This window comes from Tachyglossus aculeatus, chromosome 21, assembly GCF_015852505.1.
Source record: "Tachyglossus aculeatus isolate mTacAcu1 chromosome 21, mTacAcu1.pri, whole genome shotgun sequence".
Classification (NCBI taxonomy): domain Eukaryota; kingdom Metazoa; phylum Chordata; class Mammalia; order Monotremata; family Tachyglossidae; genus Tachyglossus; species Tachyglossus aculeatus.
Window position 1 is genome coordinate 66,851,477 of NC_052086.1, and position 12,451 is coordinate 66,863,927.

Genomic DNA, 12,451 nt, shown 5'->3' on the forward strand with positions numbered 1-12,451 from the left:
ACTTTGTTTCCACTTGAGGATCTGAAAATATTAGGCTGATTTCCACCCTTCCAACTTAAATTACCCTACCAGTGGCCAAATGGAAGGAGTGTAAAGGGGTCAGGATTGGGGTTTTAATCCCAGGTCTGCTACTTACCATCTGTATAGCCAGGGCAAGTCAGGTACCTCCTCTATACCCCAGTTTCCTCATCTGTAAACAATGAGGATTCAATTCCTGTTCTTGGCAATGGAACAGGGACAATGCCCAGCCTGATTACACCTCCAGCACTTAGTACACAGTAACTGCTTATCAAATGCCCCAATTATTATTGTTGCCCCTCCTGCTGGTGGTGGGAAACTTGGGACAATGACAAAGCCTTTGGAAATGACTCCCTAATCTTCTATTATGCAGAAAGTTTTACATTGGACTTCCCTCCCTTCTATAAAGAGAGCTTCTGCATCTCCAAGAATCCTTTTCAAAGAAGAGAAATTATCAATAACAAAGATACATGTAATCTACAACTACTCTATAAATGTACACTCATAAGAACAATTATAGCTATTGACCAAACAAACTGATAGTACTAAAAACAAGCAGAAATTAGACTACATACCAATTGCAGGTATTTGCAGGATTTTTTTCCTCTCTTCTTAAGACACAGGATTCCTCTCGATTCCTACTGCCTTCATGTTCTTTGCCATCCAAGAACACTGACTGTGCTGAGTTCAAAGGCCTGGAAAAACCCCTTAAAGAGGCCTAGACTCTCTCTTAGGAAAGCCCTAATGAGACCCTCAGAGCTTGGACTAAAGGAAGAAGGGAAAAAATTCAATATTACTGGCTGACTTCCCTGCCCTTTAAGTGTAACTGCTTTAAGAGCAAATTACATCCATTTAGGTTTTGTCTTCAACAAAATGGCACCACGGTGATGCCAGAATTAATGTTAGCATTTATTTTTAAAATACACAAAATATAGATTTGTACATCACAGACTGTGATAACTACACTCACAATGTCCAGTACTTACCTTACTTTATTTGCATAGTTATGCAAACAGATCAAAAGGATATATGAATTGAATTCATATAAGTCATATGCAAATACTTTTTTGCTATGTTTCATGTAAACAGTTAAGAAGACAGTTGCTACATTTAAGGTAAAAACTTCACATGGCTGTAAAAACTCAATAGTACAACAGTTCAGTTTGGTTTGTTACATGGAACTTGCAGATACTTTACCAGATAGATAATCCAGGACTAAGCATCAGCTCCTAGGCATTTAGAAAAATAAAAACCTCACTTCCTTGGTTTGGTAAACAAAACTTCAGTTTTGTTGGCTTTTAAATTACAAAATAAAATATTAAACCATGATTTTTCATCCTGCCTGTGTCAGCATATGCTCACTTTATTATTAGAATGAAACCAAATGAGAAGCAAAATACATTGGGAATTCCAAACGATGCTGCAGAGAGGGTCCCAGGGTTCTTCCTTGGAGAGCCCTGCCTTCAGCTGGCCATGCAAACGGGATATGGATGTGATGACCTCGAAAAACTGGCTTGTGTGATACCCAATGGCCACGTGTTGGTCAGTTCCTGCCTCATGCTCCCCTGAAGCCAAGGCAGCTCTTCTGGCTCTGCTCACTGGGGTTTCCATCCTCTGGCCGACATAGATTGAAGTAGGCAGCACCCCACTACTGTCAGGACTGCACAGTCCCCTTAAGGTACCACATGCCACCATAGCTCACACAACAGTCCTTGGGTGGGAAGACGGAGGTGGAGAGAAGAAGAAATATATTAGCATCATAACTGTGGCGTTGGTTAAGCGCTTACTAGGTGCCAGGCACTGTACTAAGCACTGGGGTGGATACATTTCTCATTTTAAACATCTCAAGGTGTAAATCGGTCTCAAAAGGGAAGGGGAGGAGATGGGAGTTGAAATTGTTTTTAGGTGCAACATCGTCTTGCATATGGATTTCCATGATATTTTCACCACATCAGTTCCAGAATCCAGTTTGTAAGAATCCAACACATTGATCCAACACATCTCCCTTTCTTAAAAGCCCCAAGAAGCAAAAGAGCATGAAATGCAACCTCAGGCATAAACCGTCAATTCACACATCTTCACAAATACTTAGTTATCACTGCTAACATCTTTAAAATGAGCCAATCAGTTTTATTCCCTAGCTGACATACAATAATAAGAGGAATTCTCATGTATAAGCAAGGTGAGGTTAGACTACCTCGATAAAGCCATGAGGAGATGCTCTCGGATTTTAGTTATCCCCATCTTCAAGGGGGAAGTGAACCCCGGAGTTCCTCAATCAGAGCTCGGCTCCTTGAACTCTTCCCTACTCTGTGGCTGGTCTTTACGCTGTCTTTGGTTGAAACTCCACTCTAGCAATGGTCTGTTAGCTGGATCACTCTCCTCACTTTCAAAATCTTATTAAAAGCATATCTCCTCCAAGAGACCTTCCCCAACTAAGTCCTCTTTTCCTCTTCTGCATTGCCCTTGTACTTGGATTTGCACCCTTTAATCACTTCTCCCTCAGCTCCATAGGACTTATGTACTCCCCCATCTTACCTCCTTCCCTTCCCCACAGCACCTGTATATATGTATATATGTCCGTACATATTTATTACTCTATTTATTTATGTATTTATTTTACTTGTACATATCTATTCTATTTATTTTATTTTGTTAGTATGTTTGGTTTTGTTCTCTGTCTCCCCCTTTTAGACTAATGAGCCCACTGTTGGGTGGGACTGTCTCTAGATGTTGCCAACTTGTACTTCCCAAGCGCTTAGTACAGTGCTCTGCACAAAGTGCTCAATAAATACGATTGATTGATTGATTACATTCCTACATGTTTATATTAATGTCTGTCTCCCCTTCTAGACTGTAAGCTCACAGTAGACAGAGAAGCAGCGTGGCTCAGTGGAAAGAGCACGGGCTTTGGAGTCAGAGGTCATGGGTTCAAACCCTGGCTCCGCCAATTGTCAGCTGTGTGACTTTGGGCAAGTTGCTTAACTTCTCTGTGCCTCGGTTACCTCATCTGTAAAATGGGGATTAAGACTGTGAGCCCCCCGTGGGACAACCTGATCACCTTGTAACCTCCCCAGCGCTTAGAACAGTGCTTTGAACATAGTAAGCGCTTAATAAATGCCATCATTATTATTATTACAAGCAAATCGGTTGGGACACAGCCCCTGTCCCACATGGGGCTCACAGTCTTAATCCCCCTTTCACAGCAGAGGTAGCTGAGGTGCTTGCCCAAGGTCGCACAGTAGACAAGTGGTACAGCTGGGGTTAGAACCCAGGTCCTTCTGACTCCCAGCTCGTGCTTTATCCACTAGAAATGGATGGATGGCCAAGTTAATTCTGCTGCTTAGATACAGTTGTGAAGGCTGCCAGTAATTGAAGGGTCAGGACCACTTGGGTGGGAGTGGGGGAAACCTCCACTATTTTGTTTCCACTTCACCTCTTGGTAGTTCTGCTTACAGTTATTAACAGGGATAGAACCTCCCCGCTCCCTTCCCCCCAAGAACCCAACCTCACAGGAAAAGCTAGGAAAATGCTTTGGGAATAAAGATGCTATGTAAACGCAAAGTCCTATGCTTATTCTATTTTGACATGCTCCTCGAAATTTCTTAGGAAGTCTGGTTTTAGAAATCAACAGAATAGAAAAAGGAACACTTCCACTACAAGCATATTTTCTATTCCCCTTCCTTTCCGGAGAGTGGTTACTCTAGCTAAATAATGAAACCAAGAAATCCAATTCAATCCCAGTCAAAGATGATAAACATTCCACCTACCCAGTGACCAAGAAAACACTGCTACTGTGAAATGTAGCTTCAAGTACTACCTTGGGGAGAAACCAATAAAATGCACCTTGGAAATAATTTAAAGTGTCAGTCACCCCTGGGGAGTGACTCCAGAGAATAGAAAAAAACACCAGACTGTTTTGTTGTTTGCCTTGTTTATGCTATTTGCTACGTGCTTACTATGTGCAGGCACTGTTCTAAATGCTGGGGTAGATACAAGCTAATCAGTTTGGACACAGTCCCTGTGCCATATGGGGCTCACAATCTTAATCCCCGTTTTACAGATATAACTGAGGCAGAGAGAAGTGAAGTGGCTTGCCCAAGGTCACACAGCAGCCAGGATTAGAACCCAGGTCCTTCCGACTCTGAGCCCGTTCTCTATCCACTAGGCCACACGCTTACCTTTAACACTTTATCCACCTCTTGTTTGCTAAGATCCTCTCCACACTCTTGATTCAGTCGGGCCTGGATCAGATTCCGACGTACCCGGTAGTTTTTGGAAAAGATCTCGAGCAAAACCTGTCGATGCTAGACAAAAGCACAAAAACAGTGTTGGGAAACCTGGCTAAACTGTCATTTGTATGTACAAAATGACGAGCTGGCTGGGCTCCTGGTCCATTTTGGTCTTGGGGGTGGTGAGGGCCGGGGGGAGTTGCACCCCGACTGACCAAGTTGAAGACGGGAAGATTATAGGAAATGAGACAGGCATGAGCAAAAGAAGGGGTGGAAAAAATAAGGGATCTGGAAGATGAGAAGCAGACAGTGGAGTTTAGGGGAAAGATTTGAGAACTGGAGGAGAAAGGAGGTGGCAGGAAGAGGTGCACAAGAGGGGAGAGGGTTACAGAAGGATATGGGTAATGAGGCAAGAGAGAGATGGAGGGTCAGGAAGAGAATGAAAAGTGCATCATCAACTGCCTAATCGGAGAAGGGAACAGGTATTTCTGCTTAGTTTGCCTAAAGCAAAATCAGATTTCTGGGAGGCACCATCATAGCTACTGCCTAGCGCACCCCCTTAAAGCTGCTTTGTGCCAGGGAAGAGAAAAACAAACAAAACCCCTTTCACCCAGTCCCCCTTTCAGCCTGTGGACTTTGCCAGCTCTGTCAAAAGAGAGAAGGATGGAACAGCTTTGTTTCTTCCTTCATACCACGACCCTTGTCTGGGACTTGGTAGAATGCATGAAGCTTGGGGAAAGAGAAACAGTAGTCTTGCTTGCATGGGAAAACGACAATTATGGGGACAGACCATTTCCAGTGATTCTTCCACTCAAACACCACCACTGCCTGCCCTAAGGTATTCAAGCAATGCAGATGGGGCTACCCCATGCAAATGGTGATGGTTTGATGTCAGTGGTTTCAACAGGAGACTACACCCCCTTTTAGACTGTGAGCCCTTTGTGGGCAGGGATTGTCTGTATTTGTTGCTGAACTATTCATTCATTTCATTCATTCATTCATTCAATCGTATTTATTGAGCGCTTACTGTGTGCAGAGCACTGTACTTAGCGCTTGGGAAGTACAAGTTGGCAACATATAGAGACGGTCCCTACCCAACAACACGCTCACAGTCTAGAAGGGGGAGACAGACAACAAACAAAACATATTAACAAAATAAAATAGAATAGTAAATAAGTACAAGAGTAAATATGTACAAGCGCTTAGTACAGTGTTCTCCACGCAGTAAGCGCTCAATAAATAAGATTGAATGAATGAACATCCCTGACACATCCACGGAAACACACATTCGTCGGATGGGGCAAGTGGGCCCAGGGGTTTCAGGAAAGCATAGTGGTTGACCCCTGCTGACCTTCCCCCAAGGCCTGTACAGAACAGTGATGGATGTGTGAGCCAATGGGGAGGCGTCCAGCTCCGGATCTGTGGCTCCGGCCATAATAATGATGATAATAACAATAAAGGTATTGTTAAGCACTTACTATGTGTCAAGCACTGTTCTAAGCGCTGGGGTAGATACCAACTAATCAGGTTGGACACAGTCCCTATCCCACATGGGGCTCCCAGTTTTAATCCCCATTTTACAGATGGCGAAACCGAGGCACAGAAAAGTTAAGCGGCTTGCCCGAGGTCACACAGCAGACAAGTGGAGCTGGGATTAGATCCCAAGTCCTTCTGATTCCCCAGCCTATGCTCTATCCACTAGGCCATGCTGCTTCCCCAGCCCCCACACCATCCCCCGGAAAAATCCCCAATACCGATGAGAGCAGAGGTCTGTCCTTTTACCTGGTCATTCATGTCTCCAGACTCCCAGAGTGCAAAGACCTTCTGTTCATCAGGGGAAGCAGCAGTCTGTGGGGGAAACTAACCATTGGATACAAGTGAACGTTGAACTCATGCTCTCCCACACAAGCTTAACCCAAACAGCTCCATTGAAGGTCAAGAGTAAGAGAAGGAACCTGGAGGGTGAACCCTGTCACAACATAAGCGGACCATCCATCTTTCCATTGGGTGCTCCTAGCCAGCACCCAAAACCTTCATCCCCTTGGCCCTACCCAGACGAAGCACAATGCCTGTTCTAACTCTGTAAACTTGCTCGCCTCCCCTTGAGGTACTGAGAAGGAAACCACAAATGGAGAGCACAGACAAGGACGCTGGGTTCAAACTTAGCCTTCCATCTGAGGGGAGGCGGCTTGTGGGTGTGGAGGGGAGAGATAAGGGGAGTAGCAGGGAGGAACTGTGAGGATCAGACTTCTCACGGGATCTGGGCATTCAGCTAGCAAACTCCTTTTCCCGTCCCCAAGCAGGGGGGATGAAGCTCCAGGTGCACCTTCCCAGCAGCTGCTCCATCCTTCTCTCCCTGACAATTGGCCACTCAGCAGTTTTAGTTCTTTGGAGATGATGGGGAGAATTGGGGATTTGGAAGAAGTCAAACCATACCCCCAGGATGACTTGAAGCTGCTGAGAAAACAGGTTTAAATGAGCACAAGCAGCAGGCTGAACCAATACCCCGATATGCCAAGTGAGCGGCAGTGCCTACTCAGACTTCTGGAGGAAGGACCTCTCAACACTTCCTTTACTAAATTCATCCAGGCCCACAATTCCTGCTCCAAACCCGGGCAGGGCCGCAGAGATTGGTCTTAAAGTGGCCCAGAGCTTCCCTGCCCTGGGGCTGCTGGGCTTCACTTTACATTCCTCACCTACATTAGGTGTGGCTGAACTCATGAATGTCAAACAGAATCTCTGGGTGCCTTGGCAGTGCGTCCCTGGGGTCAGATGGGTGTCCGACCACCGAAGTGGGGATTCCAGGCTCTCAGAGCTATGTTGGCTTGGCAAATTAGGAGATGGTTGAGGAGCAAAGTAGTCACAGCTGATTCAAGGCAGTCTCCCTAAGCCCCAGGCTGCCACCAACCCTGAGGAGCCCTTCTAATAATACGTGTATTTTTAATGTGCTTACTATGTGCTAAGCCCTGGGATAAATCACCAGGTTGGACACAGAGCCTGACCCACAGAGCTCGAAGTATGAGAGAGAACAGGTATTTATTAATCCCCCCTATGCAGATGAGGAAACTGAAGTACAGAAAAAGTCCAGTAACTTGCCCAAGGCCACACAGCAGGCAAATGGCAGAGTCAGAATTAAGACCCAAGTCCTCTTACTCCTAGGCTTGTGCTCTTTCCACTAAGCCACTTTCTTCTATCCCCCAAGACAACAAGCCCCCAGCCAGTGTGTTCAGAAACCCTTAATCCCAGCTCCGCCACATGTCTGCTCTGTGACCTAGGGCAAGTCACTTAACTTCTCTGAGCCTCAGTTATCTCATCTGTAAAATGGGGATTAAGACTGTGAGCCCCACGTGGGACAACTTGATCACCTTGTATTCCCTCCAGCGCTTAGAACAGTGCTCTGCACATACTAAGCACTTAACAAATGCTATCATTATTATTATTATTAATCAAAGGACATCACCTCCAGGAAGCCCACCCCGATTAAGTGATAAGTGGACTGCTGGGTGGGGGGTTATGAGAAAAGCAGCTACCAAGGTATCTACCCACCCAGAACTCCAGTTTCAAACCCCTACTAAAAATCAACAACTACAATCTCTGAAAATGGAGGAAAAAAAACAAGAGTTGGCAGTCCCAAGGTTGCTAGTTTCAGCAGAATGCTGCTCCAGTCAGTATAAGGGAAGCAGAAAACTCAGGGATGAAAACTTATCAGTGGACAAGTCCCAAGAGGGGTATTCAATAGCTGTTCTCCCTCGTATTTAGACTGTGAGCCCCATGTGGGACAGGGACTGCATCTGACCTGATTACCTTGTATATGTCCCAGTTGTTAGTTCAGTGGTTGGCACGTAGTAAGCACTTACCAAACGCTACATTTTTAATTACTATCATTATTATTACTATTAGGGGTCACCCACCAGGGCTGAAGTTTGGATTGCAAATGAGAAGAAGTCCAAGCCAGGATCAAAGGAGCTTGGCTACTTGGGGGGGTACAGCGGGGAGAGGGCAACCACAGTTCAATCAATCCAGGTTGACAGCATAGTGCATTTTGACTAACGGTGGCCCCTTCAGAGTGTCTGCTTGCCTACAAAGGGTATGGACTAGGTGAGACCACACTCGAGGGCAGGGAATGTGTCCGTTCTATTGTTAGAGTGTACTCTCCCAAGAGCTTAGTACAGTGCTCTGCACACAGTAAGCGCTCAATAAATACGATTGACTGACACCAGCCCACCTTCCCACCCTTCTCCAGCCACCAGGTACTTACAGGCACCAAAATTTGCTTGCAGCCAGCATCCAAGACTGTGTCCTGCAGCATCCTGTCTGAGATGCCACTGAACAGCATGTGCCCAGGGGGCAGACTGGCCAAGTGCAAATTGAAGAGGCGTTTCAACTCACTCAACGTGAGCACAAACTGTCTCTGAAATGTGGCTGCCACGAAAGCCCTCAGTTCCCGGGCCACAGCGGGCTCGCCACAGCCCCCCGGGGGATGCCCGTTGAGCATCTCACTTCCGGCCCTCCCGGGGTGTACCCCGTTGGCCAACCCATTGTTGAGGCTGTCGCAGGCTGAAGTGTCCATGGGCTCCTCCTCCTCCTCGTCACTCTTGGGTTCCTCCTTGATCCGCACACCTGGTGGGGCTGGAGTGGACCACAGTTCCTCCTTCCGCTGTTGTAGCTTCTGTTCGAGCAGTGCATGGTTCTGCTGGGCCTTCACCTTGGCTGCCTGGACCCGCTGGTCCCCAGATACCAGCACTGGGGGCACTGGGGGAAGAAAGGGCAGCACAGTTTGAACGGCAGAAGAATACTACCCAACCCTGGGTGATGATCTCCTCGGCCCCTATGTGGGGGATTACAGATAGGACTGGAGGAGAGCAGTGGGCCAGAGGAAATGGACCTGCATGGGGAAAGGTGGGAGGACCACAACAACACTGCTTCTTCCCCTCCAGAGATCAGGCAGAGGGAGCACACAGGACCATGGAAATCAAGATCCTCCCTGAAACAATTCCAATGGTCAGAGCCTCAAGATCAGCCTTCCAAGGGCCCCAGACGTCCACCCACCTCCGCCTTCCAAGGTCCAAAGTCTCTCCCACCAAGGCAGTAGAGCTGGTTTTGTAGTAGCAGCAGAAGCAATGAATCAGGGCCACAACTCCCCGATTTGGTGGGCCGGTGGGAAGGGAAGACCTCAACTTTGGGCACATCCAGTTGTTCAGTGGAGTCTGTTGTGTGGCTTGCTGGGGCCCTGGCTAGAACAACCCTGACCACTGAACCCCAAGGGTCTGGCCCATGGGGAACTGTATTTTTCTCCTACGTTCATGTGTCAAAACTCTTTTGTGCTCCTCAGGATGGCAGCCTGGCTCCAGGCCAAATCAGCAGTTGAGCTGCAAGCAAGGATTCAGTAAGTGAAGTCTCGCTCCTATATCCTGGGTTCCAAGGCCATGTGGAGTCTCCAGGGAACAGGCCAAAAGGCCCAGTTTAGCCCTCCTCAGCCAGAATCTAATGAGGGGGCTGAGGGGAGGGAACAGGGATGGCCACTTACCTGACGGTCCATCAGGTTTCTTTGGCATGTTTTCTTTTATTAGACTGTAGACTTTTTCTAATCTGAAACAAGAGCAGCACCAAACACAGTCCTGTGAAGTCTAGATTTTCCATGTCCCCTCTAGCCATCTCTGGCAAATCCCTGTTTATTCCCCAGGGTCCTGGTGACTAATCCATACAGTTTGAGGCCTCCTCCATTCATGTTAGCAAATACTGAGGTGCCACACACACTTGTGTACACGTGTATACACCCCCCCCACACACAAAAAAAAATCCTTCTGCCCCCAACAATCAGCACCAGAGCCCAAAGATAAGATACTGGAGTTTTGGGGTGGCTTTTTAAATGGAATCTGTTAAGTGCTTACTTTGAATCAATCATATTTATTGACTGCTTACCATATGCAGGGCACTGTACTAAAAGCTTGGCAGAGTACAATCCAGCAGAATTAGCAATGTTCCCTGCCCATGACGAGGTTACAGTCTAGAGTGCCAGTGCTAGGCACTGGTTCTAAGCGCTGGGTAGATACAAAGTAATCAGGTTGGACATAGTCCATGTCCCACATGGGACTCACACTCTTAATCCCCATTTTACAAATGAGGTAACAGGCACAGAGAAGGTAAGTGACTTCCAAGGTCATACAGTGGAGAAGTGGCGGAGCCGAGATTAAAACACAGGACCGTGTTGATTCCCGGGACTGTGCTCTATCCACTAGGCCATGCTGCTTCTCAAGTTCAAGTTTAAGATGTTTAAAAGTTTAAGATGTGAAGCCCAGTGTTCTCACTAGACAGCATCCATACCCCTTCCCATCTGCCACCCTCCCATCCTGCCCGCACCTCTCCCCGAACTCTGGCCACTGGGCCAACCGCTTACTTCGCCTGGATGCCCATCCACAGCATATATTGCCTCTGGACCACATCTGGGTGCTTCTTAATGAAGTCCTCATCATACGGCAGCAGGAACTCCCAGCCTTTATTGATCCTCACCACCGACATGTGCTCCAGGAAATCCTTCACGTCTTCTGGACACAGCTAAGGGATGGGAGGAGAGAAAGACGAGAGAGAGGAGAGAAGTCGGAAGGATCTGTGAGCCTGAGTCACCACAGCTAAGCAGAGCCAACCCTGGTCAGCTCACGGAGAGCAGGCCTCCCTACTCATTCATACCCCATGTTCAACCTCTAACTGCCCCACCAGGCAAAATTCCTTAAACTGAATACCTTACAGTGCCCTGGTAGCAGAGCCTTTCCTCCAGTTTAAGTAACTGAATCCATCCATTGTGTAAAAGTAAGAAGATAGTCAGACCCTCTCCTTTCACCTCCACAGCAGTTTTCAGATCAACTCTGTGGGGCATTTACCCTCAGCCAAGGTAAGACGGCTCACTAATCAGGAAATCACATTTAATGAACACCTTTTGGGCTCAGAACACTGTGCTAAGCAGTTGAGAGAGTACAATAGAACAGGCAGAACATGTCTCCTGCCCATAAGTAGTTCTCAATCCATCAGAGGATCCAGACATTAAATAAAAATGAATATCTTCTGCTTCCTGGCTGGAAAACTCTTTTAATGAGCTCCATCCACTCGGGCAGCTCAGCCCACACTCTCCCCTGGAGATCCACCAGGATTTGGGAGGGGAGGGTACAAGGAAGGTGTGGCCCGCACCCATCCCACCCTCCACCACCTCACCTGTGCAGGGATTTGCACTCACTTTTGTAACCGTTGCCACCTCCTTCCTCACCACCCAGCGGCTTTGTGTGAACTTCCACATCTGGGGGAGGGGAAAGAAAAGGGTTCGACTTGGGAAGCCACTCCTAAGACCAGAGCCACTGAGAGGTCCTTCCCAGCTGGGGCATGAGACATGGGGGTTGAAGAGGTGTTCCTGTTCCCTTATCGTGCACCGGAATGCATATCCACGCTCAGCCTCTCAAGTTCCTGTCTTTCTGCTTAAAGACAACTTAAATATCATCTTAAATATCATAAACGGTATCAACACCACTATTTATCAGGCTGGGATGGTTCACACAGAGAAACAAGGGAAGGAGAGCCTTAAATGATAGCAGATGGGTCAGAAAAAAACCCAATTTTTGTTGTTGTTGTCGTTGGGGGAGAGGTGGGTGGGGATAAGGTGCTTTTTCCCTGCATTTTCCCTGGTTTAGCACCAGATTATCATCATTACACACTTAAGTACCTACTATGTGCCAAACACTGTGCTAAACACAGATGACACAAAATATAATGGGATCAGCCAGAGTGCTTGTCCCATATAGGGCATACAAGTATGAGGGGGAAGGAGAACGGGTATCTTATCCCCCATTTTAAAGATCAGGGAACTGAGGATCAAAAAAGTTAAGTGACTTGTCCAGGGTCATACAGCAGGCAAGTGGCGGAACTAGAACTAGAACCCAGGGCTCCTGTCTCCCAGACCTTGCTCTTTCTGCTAGGCCATGCTGATGATTGTCTTGGGGCAAGGAGAGAAAGCAACTCCCAACCCCTTCAGGAGCAGCAAGCAACCGAAAAGGGTTTGGGAAAGGAGACTGGCCCGGAGGCCCCTTCACGATGCTTTAATTCCGAATCTTACCACAAAATCCCGGCCCCTGCACAATACTTCTGCCGGGACACCGCTGTGAGGACTTGAGGAGTCCTTCGGGTACAGGATATCACTGCCAATGAGACAGACAGCA

At 47.3% G+C, this 12,451-nt stretch overlaps 1 protein-coding gene across 3 annotated transcripts in view; it reads right to left on the minus strand.

Annotated features, from left to right (window-relative positions):
* Window positions 1–997: 997 nt before the first annotated feature.
* Window positions 998–12,451, minus strand: part of POLR3E (RNA polymerase III subunit E) — a 28,843-nt gene continuing 17,389 nt past the window's right edge. For all 3 annotated transcript variants that reach the window (XM_038763642.1, XM_038763643.1, XM_038763644.1), the window contains exons 14-21: window positions 12,349–12,430; window positions 11,479–11,538; window positions 10,648–10,805; window positions 9,778–9,839; window positions 8,509–9,002; window positions 6,033–6,110; window positions 4,200–4,325; window positions 998–1,729 (exon numbers count right to left, since the gene is read on the minus strand). In XM_038763642.1, the coding sequence (XP_038619570.1) occupies window positions 1,673–1,729; window positions 4,200–4,325; window positions 6,033–6,110; window positions 8,509–9,002; window positions 9,778–9,839; window positions 10,648–10,805; window positions 11,479–11,538; window positions 12,349–12,430 (1,117 nt within the window). In that variant the 3' untranslated portion in view covers window positions 998–1,672. The remainder of the gene's footprint in view (window positions 1,730–4,199; window positions 4,326–6,032; window positions 6,111–8,508; window positions 9,003–9,777; window positions 9,840–10,647; window positions 10,806–11,478; window positions 11,539–12,348; window positions 12,431–12,451) is intronic.